This window comes from Arachis ipaensis, chromosome B4, assembly GCF_059453495.1.
Source record: "Arachis ipaensis isolate K30076 ecotype BB chromosome B4, ASM5945349v1, whole genome shotgun sequence".
Taxonomy (NCBI): Eukaryota; Viridiplantae; Streptophyta; class Magnoliopsida; order Fabales; family Fabaceae; genus Arachis; species Arachis ipaensis.
The window spans coordinates 111,280,054-111,304,581 of record NC_142439.1 but is presented as its reverse complement, the minus strand read 5'-3'; the positions used below and the strand labels follow the sequence as shown (position 1 = coordinate 111,304,581).

The 24,528-nt window shown below is 33.1% G+C and overlaps 1 protein-coding gene across 6 annotated transcripts; it reads left to right on the top strand.

Moving 5' to 3' along the window:
- The first annotated feature begins 13,968 nt into the window (after positions 1-13,968).
- LOC107639545 (Tetratricopeptide repeat (TPR)-like superfamily protein) lies at positions 13,969-20,649 on the top strand. 6 transcript variants are annotated; one of them, XM_016343076.3, is made up of 5 exons: positions 13,969-14,287; positions 14,721-14,823; positions 17,057-19,476; positions 19,713-19,966; positions 20,290-20,649. In XM_016343076.3, exon 3 carries the CDS (start codon positions 17,493-17,495, stop codon positions 19,341-19,343), a length of 1,851 nt encoding a protein of 616 aa, XP_016198562.1. In that variant the 5' UTR covers positions 13,969-14,287; positions 14,721-14,823; positions 17,057-17,492; the 3' UTR covers positions 19,344-19,476; positions 19,713-19,966; positions 20,290-20,649. The 6 variants fall into 6 exon arrangements, with proteins under 6 accessions (XP_016198562.1, XP_016198561.1, XP_016198563.1 ...); XM_016343075.3 differs by having other exon boundaries at positions 13,974-14,287; positions 16,988-19,476; XM_088485501.1 differs by having other exon boundaries at positions 13,988-14,287; positions 19,627-19,966.
- The last annotated feature ends 3,879 nt before the right edge of the window (positions 20,650-24,528 follow it).

Sequence of the window (24,528 nt, the reverse complement as noted above, 5' to 3'; positions counted from 1 at the left end):
GCCCAAGAATCTCAAAATGGTGTCACAGAAGCATACAAGCTTGTTGGGAAGATGAAACAGTTAAAAACAAAGTTTAAGTTTGAGAAACAGGGGGTGTGCGTACGCACAGGGGTGTGCGTGCGCACGCCTAGGAAGTTTCAAAACGTGTGCGTACGAACAGGGGTGTGTGTACGCACAGGTACCAAAATTCACAATGCCTGTTCACTCGCACAACCTGTGCTAGTGCTCCAACAGACTGACCTTCCCAACGTGTGCGTGCGTACAGGGCTGTGCGTATGCACAGGTTGTAAAACTTCCTTGGTGTGTGCGTGTGCACAAGGCTGTGCGTGCGCATATACCAGAAATCACAAAATTCTGCAACTCTGCAAAATTTCAGATTTTGACACCAATCTTTGAATGATCATAACTTCCTCTAAAAAATTTCAAATTTTACAAACTTTATATCAAATCGAAGGGTTTTCAATAATCTTTAATTCTAAACCAAATTCAACAAATTTTAAAAACCGAGGCAGAAGTTATGATCAGACAAAATTCACCAAAAATCCATTTTTACCCAAAACCTCATAACCTCAAATTTTAACCAATCTCAATCCAAACCAAATCAATCACATATCAACCATACCATAACAACTCAAAATTCATACCAAATACTACTTCAACCATTTTCTCAATCTCAAAAACCTCTAACTCATTCAACAACTCTAAGTCCAACCTAATTCACATATCTCAATTTACCAACTTTCACAAACCACATCCAACCAAAACAATATCAAACTTCTAATTACAACACAATCTACCCTTTTGGATTACCATTCATCATTCCACAAATTTTTCCATCACATTTCATCATTCTCAATCTCAATTCTCAAACATATAACATTACAAATAATTTTTCCAACCAAAACATTCACAATCATCATTCTATCATCAATTTTAATATCAATCTCCCATATCCAACTACCAACATCAATATAGCCATTTATCACTCATTCCAAATCATCAATTACCATGCAACACTTTCATCAACATAACCAAAGTTCATCCATTCATCATAAGTCATCATACCTCAACATTTAACAACTCAACAACCATATCAACAACCCTCATCCACAACACCAATCATTAATACTCATTAACACGAACAATTCTCAATAATTATCATCAACCACACTAATCCAATACAACCAACAATTAACATCAATCCACATTTAAATATTCGTGCACCAATAACATTGAATCCTATCTTAGGGTCAACTAGCCTAAGTTTCCAAAAATATTACATATTACATAAAAGAAACCGAAACCATACCTTGACTGATTGCCATACACACCAAACACCAAAACAAAGCCACCAAGCTTGATCCAAAACCTCAACCAACTCCAACAAACACCAAAGTTCAAACTAACAACACATATATCACCAAAATCAAAACCTAGAAATCACAACACAACTAAACACAAGGGTTTAGTGAAACCTTACCATGTCCAAAGAGGATTGGCGCAATTTTCAATAATTACTCGCTACTAAAGATCACCTAAACAACCAAAACCACAAAACTTGCTCAAAACCCCAACCCAAAAACGTGCAGAAACTTAGGGCTGAAAACTGGGGTGTGAAATGAGAGATCTTACCAGATTTCTTTAAATAGAAAGGAAGAGCTCGTCGAGAGCTTCGCATGACCACAAACGGCTCGTCAATCAGATCTCCAGATCAAAAGTTATGGCTCCCGAAAGTGGAGGATGAATAGTGTCACGTGGAGGATGAATAGTGTCACTTCCTTCTTCCCCTCTTCTTTCATAACCAGTGCCCCTCTCTTTGTGGGTTGCTGAAAATGAGCTTAAGGCTCATTAAAAGGTGCTTTTATATGTTGGGCTTGGGCCCAACTTGGGCCTGGTCCAATCGCGTAGCATTTTTGGTTCGTTTGGTCCACTTTGGGCCAAAACCTTTAAGATTAGTGCCCAGTTTTCAAATTCTAAATTATTTTTACCCTTTTCAATCAATTTTTCAAAATATTATTTTTCTCAAAACACAGTACCAGACAGGCTTAAACCGGTTCGACCAGTTCGACTGCCGGTTCTCGGTCTTTCGCAGAAAATACATTTTCTGACTCAGAAAAATTCATTGAAACCAATTTTCACATTTATATTTTTATATTAAAACTTCTAAATTTTGATTCTATCTCGGACATTTAAATTATCATTTTTATAAAAACGGTTTTACATGAAAAACCCCGGTTCTTACATAACACTTTTTTTCCAATTCATTTAATGTAACATAGTGAACTAATTATATTAATATGCAACATTAACCTGAGTTATTAATAAGGTTTTTTTCATGAAAATAATAATGTTTTATTTTTTATTTTGCGATATAATTAATATTCAAATGAATATTGTACAACAGTTTTTTAATTTAAATCACATTAAATACATTATTTTCATCTGCTTACATATAGTTGTAAGTTCTCATCTACTATTTAACACTCCTCATGTAAACCCCAGCAATGACTAACCTCCCGCAATTCCAGTCATGTATCTGAGTATCTTTGATGTAGGAAGTCTATGCATACTTTTCATGTGTGCCTTCACAGCATCTAACATGTCACAAAAGTGAGGCATCAGGTGAACCATACATGTCGGGGTAAGGTCATGGTTGTGGTCAAGGATCACCTTCCTAACCTTCCAAGTGAAGGCACCTCGATCCAAATATATTGATAATTTTTCCTCGCAATTTGTGCGTGTTTCCGGTTTATGCATTATTCTCTTCCTATCTAATCTTGCATAGTGCTTTCCATCTCTCAACCCGGCCCTATTAGTTGCAGAAGAACCTTCTATGGATCAAATTTCCATTTTTATTCTTACCGTAATCCCCTTTTTGGATGCCAAACTCTTGGCATTTTCCTAATTGCATGTAAAATTCATAGGCCCGTTGCTCAATCCGAAACACCATCCAATTAATATCCTCTGTCGTCAATCCCAATACATCTCCATAATCAGATGCTTTTTTATCTGAATCCTTGTTCATTATGTCGAACTCAACAGAGTCATCTGATTCCTTACCTGGACCATACCTAACATCCCCTTTACTCTCTCCATCTTTAACGTTACTCTCCATGAAGCGGCTAATTCTCATCTGTGAAATCAAAATACACACATCAAAATGTCCATAACCAAACTCAGCATATACAACTTCACAACTAAATAGAAAAGCAGTGCCGACTAACTTATAATTCATTATCTTTAACTTACTAACTTTTCTTTTTTAATTCTTAAAAAGTTGTCATTTTTTAAGAATGATATAGTTTATTGAGTATATTGTTAATTTCTAAAACACCAACAACATGGACTAAGGATAAAACAATTATGCCAGGAAATTTGACTCATTGATAGGATGATAATAATAATTTTAAGTCCAACCTACTGTAATCAATAATTTGTTCATGTACAATAGTAATAAAATCTTAACAATGATCACACTGAAATAAAAGCTTTACTATAGTTGGCAACAAATAGTATCGTTCGTTAGAACATTTTTTTTATTTTCAGATTGCAATACATTAATGGCTTAAACAATTCAGCTCTAAACCTATTGGGATAAGAGATGTTAGCAAAATAAGGAAATACAAATGAAAATTCTTGACAAATACATATTATTATTTTTCTTACACTAACATGTCATCTTTTTTCTCCCCTTTTTCCTAAAAAAAAAAATCATTTTATCATTTGGCTATGAAAAGAATGAACATTTTTTTCTTTTAATTAGATGAATGCTTTGTCCTTTTTAATTTTTTTCATAGAATCAAATGTGAATTTCATTTTCTTTTCCTCGTTCTTTTCACATTTATCAACAATGTACTTAACTACTCCCTTATTTTCATTAACGATCATTCATACCTTATGCATAAATATTCATACTTATTCATTTCATACCAAATAGCACCCAATTAGTTTTTATCATAATTAGTTATGAAAAAATAATTTATACTACAATAATTGATATAAGTCGTTTCTTGCACAACTAGTCTAAACACTCTACAAGAGCCTTCAATGTGTTTGTAGAAATGCTTGTTGAAGATGCTTTTAGGATACACAAGTTGTTGCACATGCTCAGGTGGAAGCAACCAATGCAATGAAAATAGAAGTGGACAAGAAAGTAGAAGCTAACCTGAAAGCAATTGGAGAAATTAAGGTTGCAACATATATGGCTCTTAGGAATGCAGATATGGCAGATTCTGCGAAAGAAGCCTCGAGGATGAGCTAAGAAGGTGGCGTGAAGAACAAAACAGTGATATGGCCTACGCAGAAAATTCTGCAACATCAATCTCCTTGCAAATCTACAAGGCAATAGAAAGTCAAAGATCAAATATTTAGTAGTGTTCAATCTATAATTGAAAGGAGCAAAAGGAAACCATATTGGTTGTGGCATTTCAAATTTTGCCCTTTTTCTTTTGGACTTGGGAGGTTCGTTTCAACTACATGTCCATGACGATCATTTTATGGATCAACAGCTTCCATCAAACATTTTGCAAATGCAAATGAGCTCATTGTCAACATCTATTTTAAAGTTTTGGGTTCCTAGGACCCTTAAAAGTTCCAAAAACTTGAAAATAAAAAAAACACAATGGTTTAGAAGAAAATATTTAGATTTAACTTCTTTTTAGGGGACCTTCTTTACTTTGCAAAATATAAAGGACATTTGCAATTTGTTTCAAAAGGAGACAACAAAATGGACAAGGCCAACTTCTAGTAATAGTGCATTGCAGAATGAAGAGTTAAAAAAAATAAACAAATCAACCTTCACAATATTTAACTAATTCAGAAGTTCATCAGCCAGGAACGAAAAGAATTTTTCAGATAATGGAAACGGGTAAACTAGCTTCTGTAATCATAATTGCAAACTTTAGGCACAAGATTGTTCGCATCAGAAATTATGAATATGGTCCTACAAATATAGAATCAAAACTCTAACCTTTCCTTAGGAAGCACATCACATCTTCGCCTAAACAAGACCATACCCACAATTCAGAAACGAAAAAAACTTATGACACAATAGTTTCATCTGGACTTTGGTCAAGAAAAATAGACAATGCATACCTCCACCAGCAGATTACAATTGACGGCAGTCTCGCCTAGCTCCGGTACTCCGTTTTTGGTGCAGCAACACCATTCCACCCACCGAACCACGCACTCTCTAGTGAAGCCAACCAATCTACCCCCAATACACGTGGAGCCGCCACCCAAGGGAGCTCAATCTTGCTCAGGTGTCGGAGGAGGACCAACTTCTCTCTATCTAGGGTTTTTATTTTTTCTCCCTTAAGTTCGTTACCTGAGTTACACTCTTTCTATTTCCAGCAAAGCAACCTAAAGCCACCACCAAAGCCATTTTTTCTCCTCCATTTACAAACAATTTAGAACAAAAAGAAATTCACTTCAAAGAGGCCCATTATTAGCTATTATAACGGATCACGTAATACAATCTAATTAACATATTTCATCCCGTAACATTTTCAACTCACTCTCAACACTCACGGTTTCATTGTCTTCCCTGCACATTACCACCAACTTTCTCATATTTGATCTGCTGAAGTGGACAAATGTCACTGAATTATCCTATCACCAGCTTTCTATACGTGTGGAACATGGCTCCCTTTCTATACTAGAGAATCCACCTTTATATTAAATATGAATGCCTCATAATAAGGGTACTTTAAAACTTCCAAAAAAGTACATGGCACAATGAAACGTTTTCAATTTTGTATAAAAAATAATTACATGTGAATAATTTTTATAAAAGTAAAATATATATTTCAATTTAAAGTATTTTATAATAGTTATGGCTATCAAAAATAATATTTTGGCATTGCTTAAAGCGGTAAATTTTAATATAACGGAAATTTGTGTTATATGTAAATTTAATTATCTATTTGTTATGTCAATAAAAATATATATTTTTTAATTTGTAGTCATCGAAAAGAAGTGAGGGACACTATAAGAAAAATGTTGAGTACCGTTAAATTTATCGGTGGAAAAACAAAAATAATCCACCGGTAATATAATTAGGGTTGCATTTTTGTCGAGTAAATTACGATGGTATAAACCTCGCGCGGTAACTGTTTACCGTTATATTTTTTTGTTCGACAGTAACTTGCAGCAAAATACGATGTTTTAGTGACGAAAATGTGATCAATATTATCGGCGTAAACAATCCAACGGTAAAGTTGGCGCTATTAATAAACACTTCACTGGTCTTTTTCTATCGAACAAATCCGATAGTAACTCCGACGAAAAAAGGTGTTTTTGTTTTTTTTTTTTAATATGAATAATCGCTACCGTTGGGACTTTCTGTTGGTAAATCGGACGGTAGCGAGAATCTTTTTTATTTTTTTCCAATCTATGATGTACCCTGATAATTAACAATTAATAATCAACTCTCAATTAACATCGAATCAATTGTGTATTATCTAAGAACAGTGATTTATATATTATGTAAAATATCAAATATACTTAATGTAAACATGAAATGAAAGTTTGATAACAAAATATATAAGATATAACTATATTGATATTAGTCTTATTCAGATTCATCATCTTCTTTCTCTGGTTCATCATCCTCCTCTTTCGAGGTAATTTCCTGATCATGGAACTCGTCTTCTTCTTCTTCTTCTTCTTCTTCTTCTTCTTCTTCTTCTTCTTCTTCTTCTTCTTCTTCTTCTTGAAGATCGTTTTCTTCTTGAAGATCGTTGTTGTCCAGTGGTAGTGTGACGTCATCTACCCTAAGGTCGATGATATCATTATCCATAACAACCGACCTAAGGGTCATCGGAACACTAGTATCAACCACCCTGTTTGAAGGAGTTGGGTCATGAATTTGGAAAGGTTCATGACCCTCTGTCCTATTAGACTTGATATGACCTCTTGGCTTAGTCTTAACCACAACTACTCAAGTAGACTTGCATAACCCCGAATAAGACAAATAGTTGAAACCTAGATACTCCTTGAGACCTAAACTACTTAGTCAGCTGACACTTATAGCACGAACACCTAGATACCTCTTGAGACCTAAACGGTTTCATGTTGAAGACATATGCAACAAACGCATCAACTTCCTCAAAGAATTCGGGTTTTAAACCCCCTTCCATTGTTGTCCTTATCTTGCATCCACATACGATGATTTAGAATTATCTTGCAACAAACACCCTAGAATTCATCTAACAACAGAACTTTTCCTTAATTCAGAGACAACCAATCTCACAAACCAAACATGTTTTAAACAAATTAAACAATATTTCGGTAGAACTTTCTCTTAATTCAGAGACAACCAATCTCACAAACCAAACATGTTTTAAACAAATTAAACAAAATTTTGGCAGAGCTTCCCCTTGATTTAGAAACATCCACCAAACAAACCAAAGATGTTTTAAACATATTAAACGAAATTTTGGCAGAACTTTTCCTTAATTTAGAGACATCCAACAAACAAATCAAACATGTTTTAAAACAAATTAAACGAAATTTTGGTAGAACTTTTCCTTAATTCAAAGATATCCACAAAATAAATTTAACAGTCACAAAGAAAACAATTGTAGGCATAAATTAAAACAAACACAAATTCAATAACACATCAAATCCTAACCGTTCTAGTGCACAACCCCTTATAACTCCACAATTTTTCAGCAAACAAGGATTTTGAAAAGGCACCTCTACATGACCTTCTCCCACTGCTGTCCTAAAATGCTATCCTAGGAATAGTAAGTTCGGCATAAAATTTAAATAATTGATTGTATTTAGAGATAGAAAATCTACCTAGAACATGGATGCAAAGAATACAGAAGAAGCAAAATCTAATTGATCTCAGAGAAATAGCATTGTCCTAATAAAAAATAAAACTTATTAAATTCACAAGGTGAAACTAATTAATTCAACAAATTACACAAAGTCTTCCAACAATGTCAAAAACTCTTAATGTCACCCTACTTAACCTACTTTAACTTAATTTAATTTCTATTTATATTAAATTAACATAAGAAATCCTAATCACAAACTTCATTATCCTAATTTAATCAATAATTTGATGATAAAACACATAACAAAACCCTAAATTTACAATAAAATCTAAAAAAACTAAAAACCCGAAACCAAGCCCTAATCACAAACTTCATTACACTAGTTTAATCAATAATTTGATAAAATACCTAACAAAATCCTAAACTCACAAAAAATCTGAAAAATCCTAAAAAACTATACCAAATCCTAATCACAAACTTCATTACACTAATTTAATCAATAATTTCATAAACTACTTAACAAAAAATCCTAAACTCACATAAAAATCTTAAAAAAAATATGCCAAAATTATCTCTGATAATGGCTGCAGGATGGTGGAGGCGTGGTACCTGTTAACAAGAGGCGACAGTGACGGCGACAATGTCACTTTCACTGACGACAGTGACCACAAACGCAAGCAGCGGTGGTGTTCCCGACGGCTCCAACAGTGATTGACAGCTCCAGGGCAAGAATATCCAACGGTGGCGGTAATGGAGGCTCCAACGGGTGGCGGCGATGCTGGTAGCTTCAAGGACAACGAGAGAACACGAGAGAGAGAGAGAGAGAGTGACTTTGCAAAAGTAAGAGGGAGGGGGTTCGCATTTGAATTTTACCTCAATATTACCGTCAGATTTACCGGTGGAACATTGCAACGGTAAATTATGTAAACAGAACATTTCACTAAAGCGAGTTATCGTCGGCAGAATTTGACGGTAGATCCGCTAGTATAGCTGGCGCCACTAAAATAAGATTTTGCGCTACTTATCACTATCAGATTTAGAGTCGGAACATAAAACCTGATGGTAAACAATTCGGGGAACCAGATCTACCTTGTATTCGATGCGAAATTCAAGGCTAAATCCAACGGTAATAAACGCTGCTAAATCCAACATTATTTAGCGTGTTTTTTGTAGTCGGATATAATTATATGATTAGACGATTCTGTAATAAACTTTTGTTTAATTAACATTTTTCTAAGAAAAAATAGCCATGTTGGCATTTAAAGATTTAATTTTTGACAAAATGAATTTCAATATTTGTTTTTGTCAAAATGACTACCAAAAAATATATTTCGTTTGATAAAGTGACATAAACGTTTAGTTAATAATTTATTGATCTAGTCGACAATGAAAATTTAAGAAAATTACTAATCTATCATTGTCATCATCATTACCAGTCACCACTATTACTCCTATCCTATCCATTTCTTTTTCCTAATCTCATTCCTTTGTCACCACCTATGTCCGCATCCAACCTCACCCACTGCATCATCGTCATTGTTGTCACTCCCATCTCACTTCTTTTTTCTTGTTCTATTCCATCTCTCTGTCACCACTACATTCTGTCGTCCTTATCTACTAGCATCACCAGCATCTTTATCGCCACCATCCAGAGAGTATTCATCTTAAATTGGAATGATATTGTTGAACTTTCAGAAAATACATGTCCAAAAAATAAACAATAAAGAATATAAAAAAACAAAAAATAGTACCATGAAGAGGAGGGCTAGAAAAGAAAACAACAACATCATAGAACTTGGAGAAGCAGACGATGGGTCAATCGCAATGCAAGCCAAATGAAGGTACCGATGCTCGAGGGGGCAAGAGATGGTAGAGTTTAAGGTGTGATGAATCGTGGATGGTGAAGCTCGAGGCTCGGAAAATTGTAGATAGCATAACTTTGGGGACTGGGAATAATAACTGAGGTCCAGGCGTAATTAATGGCAGACAATAGAGAAAGAGCTTGTATGTAGAATGAAGATGTTGTAAATAGTGAATGGTAAATGAGAGATTGATTTAGAATTTATGAATGTGATTGTTATAGTGTTGTATGCATTGATAGGGACTTAAGATTAACGAGTAAAGTGAAGATTGGGGTTGTGGTTGTGAAAGTGGAAGTGGAGGAGGTAAACTGGCGATGAGGGTATAATTGATAAAGGATGAGAAAAATGATGATAGGTAATGGTGATAAGAGAAAATGAGTAAATTAGTAATTTTTTATGTGAAAAAAGAATAAATTAGTATTTTCATGAAAAATTTAAGAGTTGACTAAGAAAATTATTCATTGACCAAATGTTTAGTTTATTTTGTCAAACTAAATATATTTTTTAGAGATATTTTGTCAAAAATAAATATTGAGTTTCGGTTTGTCAAAAATTAAATTTTTTTTAGCATCTCCAATGCTTGATATTAATTTCATTTTATATTGGGTCTCACAAGATACCACATAAGTATTTGTGAGGCTATATATTATAAGATTTAATTTGAAGTTAATGTAAAATTTGTCACTCCAATACTTATTTTTATTTCAATTTAAACTTTAAATTATTTTTAATTATTTTAAATAAATTTAATTAAATTGTAAAAAATTAACTAAAATAAAAAAGATAGAATTATAAAATTAATAATTATATACCATATTTGGATTAGAAGAAAAATTAAAATTTTATAAATAATTAAAAAATAATTTGTATTAAATTGATTTGCATCCATTTTTTAATCAAATTGACAAGAAAATAATAAAAAATAGAGTAATAAAATGCTGCATAAATTGGAATATATCTAATTTATTTGATTAAATTTTGATTGAATCGTTGTTACAAGCGTTCTAATAAAATAACGTTACAATAACAATGTTACAATAACACCATTAGTATTCATTTAATAGATTTAAATAAGTGGTAATATTTTATTCTTCTTTCTTTAAAATGATATGATATTTTTTTATTGATATCAGTATCATTTCAAAAATAGTATCTAGTGCAAATTTTAATTTTAAATTAGTTTAAAATTAATTCATTTTAAATCAGTTCATTTATTGTATAGGTTAAAAATGATATCCAAAATTAATCCCATTAGATTGGGAATGGATACTCTCAATTATTAAAAAAATTGAGAGAATAAAGTGTGATTTCTAACTCTTTATTACTCTCTTTCATGTTTTTATTTTGTCCCACTTATAAAATTAATAGCAAGAAATCATACCTTACTTCCTCAGTTGTTAAAAAAAGAGTAAACTACCAATCCAGTCCCTGTCAATTTCTCAAAATGACAATGTGATCCCTCACAAAAAAAAAACGATCCACTTCGGTCCTTGTCCTCTACTTCTGTGACACAACACAGTCTTTGTGGGTGTTTTTCCGTCAACTCCGAACGAAAAACGCTGTCGTGTCAGGTTCAAAAATGGATAGGGGCCTAATTGTCTCTAAATTCAAATTGTTTAGGAATTTATTTGTTCTTATTCTTTAAACAATATCTTTTTCAAATTATTTTTATTATTATATTAATTTTTTATTGAATATATGGTATAATAAATACAAACTAATTAATAAATTATTCAAATTTAAAAATATCATTTATTATAATATATATTCATAATATTTGAAAATTATTCATAATAAATAATATTTTTAAGTTTGAATAATTTATTAATTAGTTTCTACTTATTATACTATATATTCATAATTTATTGAAAAAAATATTAATATAGTGAATAAAAAAATTTAAAAAGATATTGTTTAAAGAATAGGGACAAATAAATCTCTAACCAATTTAAATTTAGAGACAATTAGGCATCTGTTCATTTCTGAACTTGATACGTCAGTAGCATTTTTTGTTCAGAGTTGACGGAAAAATACCTATAGAAACCGCGTTTGTGTCACGAAAGTAGAGGATAGTAACCGAAGTGGATCGTTTTTATTGTGAGGGGTCGCGTTGTCATTATGAGAAATAAATTAAGACCAAGTTAGTAGTTCACTCTTAAAAAAAATTAAGAGGATCCATTCCTCTTCTTAGTGTCAAAATAGTTAATTATTATTATTAGAGTAAAAGACAAATAGGTCCCTGGTCTTTTTCTGTGGACATTTTCGTCCTTGACCGTTGAAAAATACTTTTAAGTCCCTGACGTCCTTAAAAGTTGGACGGATTAGTCCCTCCGTTCAAATACCTCCGCCAGACCCAACGGAAAGTGCTTGTCACGCGTGCGCGTAGGTCACGCGCACGCGTCGCTTGACAAACGTCCCTCTAATTCAATGGAAAGTGCTTGTCACGAGTACGCGTCGATTGGCAGACTTCTCTCTTACGGCATGTGTCATGCGTACATGTCGCCATGATTTCTCCACTTCTCTATAAATTTTCCACTTTGCATGCTTTTTTTTCATTTCTTTCAAGTTATTCTTGCCTTCAAAACTTTAAATCACTTAAACAAACATATCAAGGCATCAAATGGAAAAAAAGTAAATTAAATTTAGCAATTTAGGGTGTGTTTGAGATTCACGTTGGAAAGAGAGAAGTCCGTTTGAGTGTCTTGAACGTCCCATTTTTATGTTTGGCAACTTTGTGAAATTCTGAACCCAGAATTGCTTTCACCTTTGAACGTACGTTCATGTGAAGCAAAAAATTCTAGCTTCTGCGTTTAAGTTGGGGAAGGTTGATTACAGTTGAGAAAATTAGATGAGAAATTTATTCCTTTTTTTACCAACTCTACCCTTCATTTTCTTCTATAAAAATGATGCAAGTAATCATATAATTTTTACAGGAATTCTTTGTCGTTCCAAATGTTTTTTTCATCAAAATCTTTTAGATTTGTTTCAATCACGATAAGGTAAATATTTTAATTTTTTTTATTATTTTTAGTACTCTCTTTCATATTTTGATTTTTATGTTTTTTATTGTATTCTTTTATTTATATGATAAATATTTTAATATTATTTTTTAGTATTCTAATGTTATATTTTTATCGTATTTTTTTATTCATATGACAACTATTATTAATATAAATTTTTATTTTTATTAATTTTTATAATATTTTTATTATTTTTTGTTTATATAAATTTTTTTTATCTTTTATTATACTATATTTATGTTGTGTATAAATTTTTTTATTTTTTTTATTTAGTTTTATTTATATAAATTTTATTTACTTATTATAATTTTTTTGTTCATATGATATTTGTTGTTGGTTGTAATTATTATATATTATGTTTGTATGAAATTTTTTTCGTTTTTTTGTTGTTGTTTTTATTATACTTTCCACCGTACTTTATTTTCGTTTTTATTATATACTAATGATAAGTAACAAAAGAGTCATAAATAATAAAAATTTATAATTCAAAATGATACTAAATTAAAGAGTACTAACGGTACTAAAAAAATTATAGAACATTTTTTTGCTTAAGTAATTTAAAGTTTTAAAGGCAAGAATAGCTTGAAAGAAATGGGAAAAAAACATGTAAAGTGGAGAATTCATGGCAACGCGTACGAAAGTCTGCCAAGTGACGCGTACGCGTGACACACGTGTACGCGTGACAGGCACTTTCCGTTGGATGAGAGGGAAGTCTGCCAAGCGACGCGTACGCGTGACAAGCACTTTCCATTAGGTCTGACGGAAGCATTGGACGGAGGTACTAATCCGTCTAACTTTTAGGTAGCGTTTGTTTTGAGGTACTGGGACAGAGATTGAGACACTGAGACTCAATATCATATTTGTTGGCTCAGAGACTGGTACTAAAATTTCTGTCTCTGTCTCTAAAATTTTAATATTTCAGTACCTCCAAAAAGTGAGGACACAGGGGACTGAAATTTTTAGAGACTGAAACTTTAATAACATTTTATACCTAAAAATCTAAAATAACCTCATTTCAATTAATTAATTCTAATTTTACCTTTTATACAAATTAAATTAGAGTTTTATTCTTATTTTAATTTCTGTCTCCCACTTTGCACCAAACAGAATATTGAAATTTATTTCTGCCTTTGTTTCTTAATCTTTGTCTCTCAGTCTCAATTTTTCAATCTCTATCTCTCCATCAAATACTACGTCAAAGACTTAAAAACATTTTTCAATGATCAAAACAAAAATATCAAAAAAAAAAGGTTTAAGACCTATTTCCCTTTTACTCTTTTTATTATTATTATGTTTCCTGTGTTTTTCCCGTTTATGTTGTGAATCCGCCAAATGATAGTAGTCGTCTCGTCTCACGAGTCACGACTTGCTCAGACTCAAATCAATCATCCCCATTCAGAGCTCAGAGCTTGAGCTTCAATGTCGACGAAGAAGCAGAACGATGATAACACCAAGAAGGCGGGCTCTACTCACTAGTGACCCCGCAGTCCCCAACCTTCGTTCTCACCGTCGAAGAAGCCGTACGCTCGCCGTCGTTCTCACCCTCAAGCAGCCGACTCGCTTTCGCCCTTCCCTCAACTCCCCTTTTCTAGCAAAACAGTTCTGGAACTGCCCTCCTGAGGTTTTTTTAGATAACTTATTTTTCATGAATTTGATTTGCCTGAATTCTGATACAGTTCTGAATTTATTTGTTATTGATTTGATATTGTTTGGAAATTTTGTTATTGATTTGATATTGTTCTGAAAATTTTCATGATTTTTTGTTTCTTCAATCTGATATAGTTCTAAAATCTGAGATAGTGAGCGTGGTCAGAGAAATTCTTACCTATACCGAGAGCAAATCTCTCTCATGCTCTAAGCCAATCTGTTAACCATAACACACAGAGCCGTCAGCCAATGCTAACCTTGTATTAGTTAGATAGTTTCAAGGGTTTGCTTCATGTTAAACTGATTCATAAAATAATTACTTAATTTCTTGTGTAATTTTCTTTCATGATTCATGAAATTTGTATTGTGTTGCTAAAATGTGGTTGTCAAATACTCAAACTTTTCAGTCTATTTACGGGAAATCTGACCAAGGTGGCAAGTACTACAGGTAGAAAAAGAGGGCATTGTCATGGTTGGAATTGGTGGTCCTAGTGGCTCTGGAAAATCAAGGTATTAATGTTGTTAATTTATTATTTTGGATCTGTTCTGTTGACGTGAATTACGGTGTATGCTGTTGCTTTGGTTTCATCTCAACTGTTACTGGTTTCAATTTCATGTTTCTGACAAAACTTGTAGCTCTCAATAGCTTGTGAAGAAACTTGGTTAATGAGCCAACGTTATATACACCGTTTTATTTTTTGAAAAAACATTATATATATCTTATGGAAAGATTTGGACAAAATCTAATCAATATGCTATGGGTATATCAAATGGATTGATAGGTATGTCTCTTAATATTAGTTATGTGCTAAATTTATTAAGTTTGTAAGAAAAATTGTGGCATATTAGCTGTAAGGGGTTTTTTCTGGAAGTATGTCTTTTACACTTTGAACCTGTGATAAATTATATGTTTATGGCTTGTTCCCTTTATGTTGAGCTTGAAATTTTATTTAACGAAAACAGTAATCAAATTACTTGATGCTCTTCTATCAATAGAAATTTAATTTGCTCATAATACATCTGATAAAATGGACATTCAACCCTTGCATCTGTGATTTCCATAGAATTCAAGGTTTGATGTTGACTTTATAAAGACATCACATTACTTAAATTTCATTTCATTCTAGTACCTGTCAAAAAATTGTGTTGCGTAAACCAATTTACCTTACAATTTTAAGGCATGCAAACTCTTTGCATATATTTTTCATCTCCTTTATAAGACTTCTTATTCATGATATATTATCTAGTAAATGACTGATGGCAGTTGAATTATTTTTACCTGTTATTTGGTACATACATTAACCACTAATATGCTGAGGATACTTTGGCATCTATATAAGAATTTCTTAAGTAATATAGCAACTTAAACTTGACAATTTGTGAATGAGTATAACTCATACAGTTCGGATTTTATATTTTACAAACTTAAACTTGAGGTTTTCATGCCTTTTTTATTACTTACATTTACATTTTAGCTTATATCTTAGTGAACCTGATGACTTAACATCTGGTTTTGTATAGAGAAAGAAAGAAAGAAAGATTGATAATTGCATAAGAAAGGATTGCCTAATAAAATAGTAACACATGTTCAAAGTTGATCTGCAGAAATATCCTCAAGTAAATTATAGTGTCTGATAATATAGAGAGTGTGTACATTGAGTTTACTATAAGTTGGAACTGTAGTAATTAGTTCATATGGAGCTCCCTTCTCTATCATTGTCACATATTAGTTAACTAAGCTAATTCTTAGGAGCTTTGATTAGGGAAATCTGGAACTGCTGTAGACGGCCTAGATGGTTTCTGGTCAGTATCTCTTCAGCAAGGGTGGGGGTCAACTACAATGACACTCAAATGCTCAAGTCAGAATGGATCAGAGAATACCTAGGGGAGCTGGGAGCTCCCCTTTATATATTGTAGGTGAGGGTTGGCTGCGAATTCCGGATTCTGGGGGTTGTTATAGAGTGAGTGGGGCTTCCTGGATTCGAATCCAAAAAGCCGTTAGGATGGAATTTCGTTGCGAGTAGTAGGGAATCCGGGTTTGGGCCGCAAGGGACCCGAGGAGACCCTTGATAGTATGGGTTAGCCGTTGATGGGCCTTTGGCCAGGTCCAGAACAATTAGTAATGTCACTTAATGTATTCAAAATGTATATCTCTTGGATTCAAAACACAATATATAAAATGGTTTCCAATGTCAGATGATTAGTTAACTCCAATTTTTTTTTGGATTCATCTCTGCGTAAACCATATTACAAATGGTGAAGAAATTTTTAAAAGTATCATAAGTTGGTCTGCTATAGATACCGTATTTTTTAATAATAAAATAAGCATTTTGGAAAAGAAATAAATAAATAGTTAGTGAGGCTTTGTGCTTGGTCTGCTATGATACCGTATTTCTATTAATAATTAACTTCATTGGAAGCAAATTTTGGTTTCTCGAAGTTGTCTTTTTTTTAAAAAAATATATGTGCAAGTATGGACTCATAATACTAAGGAAACTGGTCACTCACTATTTAATAGTTGTTTTATGCATGTGACTGTACCATGATTGTTGTGCCTATCACTTCCGATATTATATCTAGCCAGTCCTTATATTGAGTGATACAATCTGAACTAAATTTGTATAAAGCCTTGTTAAATCTGAATTAAATTTTTGCTGGCTGTCTTATGTTTTAGCTGTCACTGTGAGGCATTGAACCAGTAAGTGCTTTCTCATCTTGAAGAAAAAATACCTTTTGCTTGTAGGGTAAAAGTGTTTGCAAAAAGAGCCTCGAGACTTGACCATTTTGGTAAGTTCTTTGCATTCAAGGACATGTTGAAATATCAAATCCAGTAACCAATACATCCCAGAAGGAAAACAAACCCAGCCATTGATTTCTTGCCACTGGACACTTTCATCACTTGCTGTAGCCACCATCACCTTCATCTCCCCCGTTCTTAACTTTTTCCAGTGCCCTCCTGTTCGTCCATATTTTCGGTCTTTGGCCATTTCCCGCCACAAACCTGCAACACTCGCAGGTGAGAGATTCCACAGTGAGAGGGCTGCTGGAGGCTCTTGATGATGGTGCTAGACTAGCTGCTCTTTGCAGCCTGCTTTTCATTTCTCTGGAGCATTTTGACAAACACATTGAGCTACAACTTTGAGAAGCCAATTGAAGTGGGGTTTGATATTTTCTCAATCATGATCAGAGCTCGGTCCAAGCTATCTCTTTTCTCTGACATGGCACGGTGCATCAGCCACAGTTCACTCCCTTTTTCTTACTTTCACAGAGTTCAGCATCCCCTCGTGAGTGCTGGTTTCGGATTTGGAAACCCTTCTTCAAGCCCTGACACTTATTCAGCTGTGCCTGAATTTGGCTTCTCAATGAGGCTACTTTGTACTTCATCTTCAATAAGATTCTCTGGGGTGACTGATGCTCCTGTTCTAGGACTGGATAAGTCACTAACTGCTTCTAATGATGGTGATTATGATGATTGTAATGATGAGGATGATGAGCAAGGCAAGAAGAATTATGAGATTGGTTCCCATTGTAATCAGTTAGATTTAAGGGGTGATGGTCTTCTTGCCCAAGATGTTAAAACCATTTTGGATATAATTCATGAACCAAGTTCTGGACCATCTGGAATCAAGCACAAGCTTGAACATTGCGGTGTTTCAGCATCCTCGGAGCTGGTTGTGGAGGTCCTTTCAAGAATTCGCAACGATTGGGAAGCAGCTTTCACTTTCTTCTTGTGGGCTGGCAAGCAACCCAAGTATGCTCATTCGGTTCGCGAGTACCATTCAATGATCTCTATTCTTGCCAAGATGAGGAAGTTTGATACTGCCTGGGCCTTAATTGAGGAAATGAGAGGCGGAAGTACTGGTCCATCTCTTGTGACGCCTCAAACTCTTATGATTATGATTAGGAGATATTGTGCCGTGCATGATGTTGGAAGGGCTATAAACACATTTTATGTTCATAAAAGGTTTAACTTTCAAGTTGGATTAGAAGAATTTCAAGGCCTTCTATCTGCTCTTTGTAGGTACAAGAATGTAGAAGATGCTGAGCACTTGTTGTTCTGCAATAAGAATGTATTTCCACTTGACACCAAAAGCTTTAACATCATTCTGAATGGATGGTGCAATTTAATCATTAGCACACGTAATGCAGACCGAATTTGGCAGGAGATGAGCAAGAGAGGAATCCGGTATGATGTCATCTCCTATTCGAGTATCATATCTTGCTATTCAAAAACTTCTAAACTTTACAAGGTGCTCAAGCTGTTTGACGAGATGAAGAAAAGGAACATCACTCCTGATAGGAAGGTTTATAATGCAGTCATCCATGCCCTTGCCAAAGCTAGGCACATAAAAGAAGCTGTCAATCTCATTGGAACAATGGAAGCCAACAATGTTACCCCAGATGCTGTTACTTACAACTCCCTTATAAAGCCTCTGTGCAAAGCTCATAAAATGGACGAAGCTAAAGAAGTCTTTGATGACATGTTGAAGCGGGGTCTATCACCTACAATTCGGACTTTTCATGCTTTCTTTCGTATATTAAGGACCAGAGAAGAGGTATTTGAGCTTTTAGACAAAATGAGAGAACTCAGATGCTGTCCAACTATCGAGACCTACATAATGCTGATAAGAAAGTTCTGCCGTTGGCGCCAGCTTGATGATGTCTTAAAGATATGGAATAAAATGAGAGAAGATGGAGTCAGCCATGATCGTAGTTCGTATATTGTACTGATTCATGGGCTATTTTTGAATGAAAAGCTAGAGGAAGCACATAAATATTATGTAGAAATGCTGGAGAAAGGCTTTGCTCCCGAACCGAAGACAGAAAAAATTATTCAGGCATGGATTTATGGGAGACAGGTAACACAAGATCGGGTGACAGATTTACAGGACAATCAAGTGGAACATGATACGTGGAGAAAGAAAGACAAGGCTAAACCAAGTAAATTTGAGAAGGAAAAATCTTTTCTTCACAAACCAGAGACCAGAAGAGTAATTAGAGAGAAGGGGTTTTCTTTCTGGGAGCAATAAATCCTTCATGACATTTTTTGTTTACAGATTGTACTTGTTTCTTGCACTTCTCGAATTCAATTCTACAGTGCTAATTGGTGATGTCTGGAGACTTCATGCTTTAATTGCTTTGCCATAACCAAGAGTTATAAAGGTTGGTGCATTTTTTTTGAACAATCTTTTTGTTTCCCTTATACACTTGTAAACTATTTCATAAAGTCTATACAGATATAAGCTTATATTCTTATTGGCTTAATAATTAACTTTGGGAAATGTTCTAATACTGGACCTGACCTGAACTCAGGTATATTTGTGAAACTGAGTTTGGGGTTTTATATTCCAAAGTGCAGTTAGAAACCGAAACCAATGCTGTGATCTCTTTGATTGCAGAGGAAAATATGATTTCGTAGCCATCTGAAGAGACCTGTTAAACTATGCAATTCGGAGGTAAAATTATCACAGAAGCTGCATGAAAAATCTGAATAATTTACCTTTAGTTACAAGGTGGGAAGGTGAAAGAAGCATACACACATCGTTCAACTGTAACTGAAAGGCTTCCCCTGAACCAAAGACAAAAAACTGCTTCAGGATCTTGTTTCTGTGCTCCAATCGAATAATGTTTATCTATCAGATTATGCTTATTGGTATGTGCACATTTTAATTACAAAACTCCTATGCTCCAAACTGCACTTGTCATCCTCTTAGTGTATTTGGAGACTTCAATTGCCTTGTCATAAGCTAGAGATACAGGGTTCTTCTGTTTCTAAAATAACCCCAATTTCGTTTGTAGCTTCAAAACCGGGAAAGATGCAGAGTAGCCTCGTTCACAGGGCTATTCTCACTAGTATTAATTCGACTTCGATCTTTTCCGCCCATACGAGTATCTTAGTGTTTAAATTATGGACAACGCCTTGTATTTAGATGTTAATTATTCATGCAATTTTAATTAACTTGTTCATTGTTGTAGACTGGTGTCGCTGATACAAACAAATCGAATTCCAATGTTCTTCCGGTGGATTACAAGGTTTCAGCTAAGAGAGCATGTGATGAAGCATTCTTTTATTCCCTTAACAGCAAGGAGAAACTTCCCCTATGTATGAATGGATCTCACAAACCAATATACACTGCTCGTTGAGGGATTTGGTAAGTTTGCAATATAGTTATGCATCTTAAAGTTTATGACAAAATCTATAGATTAAAAGATATTAAATAGTCATTTTTTGTTTCTTGTATTTTTAGGAATATAGGAATATCTTGATCCTGAATGTGATATACCCTAAATTTTAAGGAGATTAGTTTTTATATCTATGCAGAGGGCTGTTTGGTATTAGAGGGTTCAACATGGGATTTACTTAGATATGAAACGTAGTATATATAGCTTTGATGAATTGTCTAACTAATTTGAAAAGAAGTTTGCATTACGATACTAAGTCTTTAACCCAAGGCACAGAGAATGTTAATTAGTTATAATATAGGTATATACATTTGTGCACCTTAGTGCATGACGATTAATCGGTTACCAAATAAATCCCACCACATTCCTAGTAATATTCCTTACAGAAAATGGAAATAAAAATTTTGGCACGTAAAGTTGCTAGCAAGAAAACGTTTATTTTCAAAGCCTGCTTTAAAATTATAATATTTTGGTTCGGTCAGACATACCTAAATGCACCTTACTAGTGACACTTGATTATAATACGATAGGTTAAGTGATGGTTTGTTTCTACTTAATTGAAATGAAATCATTTTAGTTGACCATCGTATTCATATATATATATAATCGAGTTAAAGTGGCAACTGTATTGCGACAGCTAAAGAAAAAATCAAAATCAAGTTTAATTACGAGAGGCTGCTACAATGACTCAAGGAGTCAATTGTGTCACCTTTGTAGCCGCCACAATCTTCCAAATGTTACTATAAATATTACTTGGCGTTTTCTCACTTTTTATTTTCTCTATGATAAAATAAAAAAGTGTAATTCAGGTAAATGGTAGTGTTAGATGATGAAATCTGCTGGGGGTTAATTTTAGATAGGGACATGTAATTCCCCCATCGATTTTTTAGTGTCCTACATTAAGTTTATTTTAAATTAAGTTCAAATTATTTATTGAGTTTGATCCCATCTTAAAATAAAAATTATTTCATCAAGTTGGATCCGTCATTCAGAAAACAATAGTATATGATTAAAGAGAATTTTTCATAAAGACCTTTTCTATTGAAAATATTAGTAAGAGTTTGGTTCTTTAATCATGCGGAATATGAATGGTTAAATAATTATTTTGTAATATATATTGTATGGGATACAATTGATGATTCTATTCAGAATAATAAGATTATTTAACCTTTTCAAAATTTGAAGATAAGATCAAATTTATTGTAAAGTAATATTCTGATTGTAGATATCTGAAAGAGAAAATCTATGAACCATTTTTATATGCAGCCAAACAGTTAATTTTTTAAATTTTTTTAAAAAAAATAATTTTATGCTAAAAAAAAAAAGCATCTTCCTACTCTTCTTTCCCTTTTTTCTTCTCTCACTCCGCGTCACTTCTTCCCCCTCTACGCCTCTCTCTCCATGTCTCTTCTCCGGATCATCGCCGCTTGTTGCTCCGCGCGCCCATCATTGTCGCTCAGAAGCCATCCCATTTGCCCCAAACAGCCGTGCGTCCTCCACTCAAATGACGTTGAAAAACTCCCATCACGGTTATACCACACACGATGTTCTAAACTCGCGCCATTGTGGCGCACTACCCATCAATGAACGTCACTTATAAGTCGTCCACCACTAGCATCCGCGCGTCCCCCACTTTGAACGATGTAGGAGAACGTTCGTTCTTTTTTGCCGCTTGCAAGGGTTTGCACTAACGTAGTAATGCTATTTTTTCAAATTTTTTTGTGTTAGGTTTTGGATGTTCTTTTTCTATAATTTTAGATATTTTTCTATTATTTAGGATGTAATTTTTCAAAACATAAAAAAAAACATCTAAACCTGTTAAAAAAAACATCTAAAACCTATAACATCCAAAGCATAACAGAAAAAAACATCTAAAACCTAAAAAGAAGAAACGTCCAATCTTATTTAAAAAAATCTAAAACTGAATAAGAAAAAACATCCAAAATTATTGAAAAAAAACACCGCAACCAGAGAAGGATGAAACTTTTCAACGTCTATGTCAACATCCTCTTACTTCTCAACTTTGGAGGAGTGGGCACTGCGGTGAGCCAATTGGAGATGACACTGAACTGCGCAGCTAGTGAAGTGGGTGAGAATGAAAAGGATTTTGGGGTTGTGTTTTTTGCCTATGAATGAAAATAAAAGTGAAATTAGTACTACTCTCTATTTAGAGATGTGTTTTTTTTTTATTCATTGAACTTCTTTTGCAGTCTATATACTAGTTGGCTGTAGCTGATTAGTACCTAATTGATTACCTAACAAAGTTATATTTAAAATTTGCAAAGGGTGAATTCTGCATGACCCTCAACCTTTTTTGTATACTTTTCAATATATTTTGTACGTATTTGTGAATTAAAAAAAAAATTCGCCTCCTATAAATTTGTAAAAATAAATTAAAATCGAAATGTGGATTTGCTCCTGGGAATTCACAAAATTAAAACATAAAAAAATTAATTTGTTCTTCATGAATTTTGTATTCAAAATTAGCTCCTAACAATTTTTCAAACTCTCATATTCCAGAAAATTACCTGCATAGCTCATTTTTCAAAATTTCACAAATTAAAGTTATCTATCATATCAAAAATTTTTAGTCTATACCTTCTTTCTTACATTTGTAACCTATATTTACAGATAAGTTGGAGTCTGTACAAAGAAACACTCGTAAAATAGACACTTTTGTAGTGCAAATATTTCATATGCAATAATTTTAAGAATTTGATTTTTGTTAGCATTTTTACAATAATGATTATTAAACGCATCTTTATTTTGTGCCAAACTTTAGATGACAAAAAAGTGAATTTGTGTAGGACTATTGTTATCTTAACGAAGCTAATATCGTACTGATGAAGAAAAGGTCAAGGAAAAAAAAAAGTAACCTAAAAAAATTATTTGGGTACATAAATTCATCTTTGAAAGATAATTAATTTTTCAAATTAATTTTAAAAATATTTTATTAGTTATATTAATTCTTGAAAAATATAATTGTTACTCAAATCGACCATTCCATTATTCTGAAGACGATGTGGCACTTAACATGATATATTATGATCAAAATAACGAAAATCGATTTGATTAATGTTTATATTTTGTTAGAGACAAATATAACTAACAAAATCTTTTAGAAGACCGATTTTTTTTTTTGTGACTTTTAGAAGACCGATTTAAATAATAAATTATCTTTTAAGAAATTAAACTATTAATTCATTTTTAAATTGTGGAAAACATCTATTCAAATTTGTCCCTCACAATACAGAAGTGCATCAGTGCATAATAAGAGTCTGCTAACATTATCTTTTTTGGCCTCAACTGAATAGATGCAAATTTAAAATTTAAAATTTAAAATTTAGAGGATTCAAATTTTAATACAAAAGCTATGACAGAAATTTTGGGCTGAGTGGAAACATTTATGCCAAAGAGCCTATCCTATATATATTATTCTAGTGAAAAAAAAGGAGTCTATATATTCAATTTGTAAGATCTCAATTAACTTAGGTCGAACAAATAGAAAAGTCTGATAATTAGTTGGGACGTTGATGATTTAGTTAGAATTTAGATCTTCTAAATTTTAAATTTGTACTTTAGAGGATAAAGTATGATCTTCTACCCTTGAATGGTTTCTCTCTCATATTTATTCTTGTTCCCACGTATAAAATAAATGGTGAAAGATCACACTTTATTCTCTAAATTAAATTGAATTCAAACTTTAGAGAATTCAAATCCGTATTAGAATTTGTTTAATTTTCACGTTTCATCTCCCAGGTAGCAATAGCCAATTCAGATTTTAATGCTGAATATATAAACACATTTAAGCACAGACCGATCAATAATAATGGTGCCACATTTCTCAATTGCACATATTTTATTTTCTTTGCTATTATCATTATATCATCATTATGAATGAGATTGACTCGTTCCTCTTGGTGATGGCCACTAATGGCCAGAGAGTTAGAATTGAATCTTATTAGAAAGATATTTTATACATAGTACAGTGATTGAGTGATTCAAAATGAATAATGAAATCCTCTTCAATTT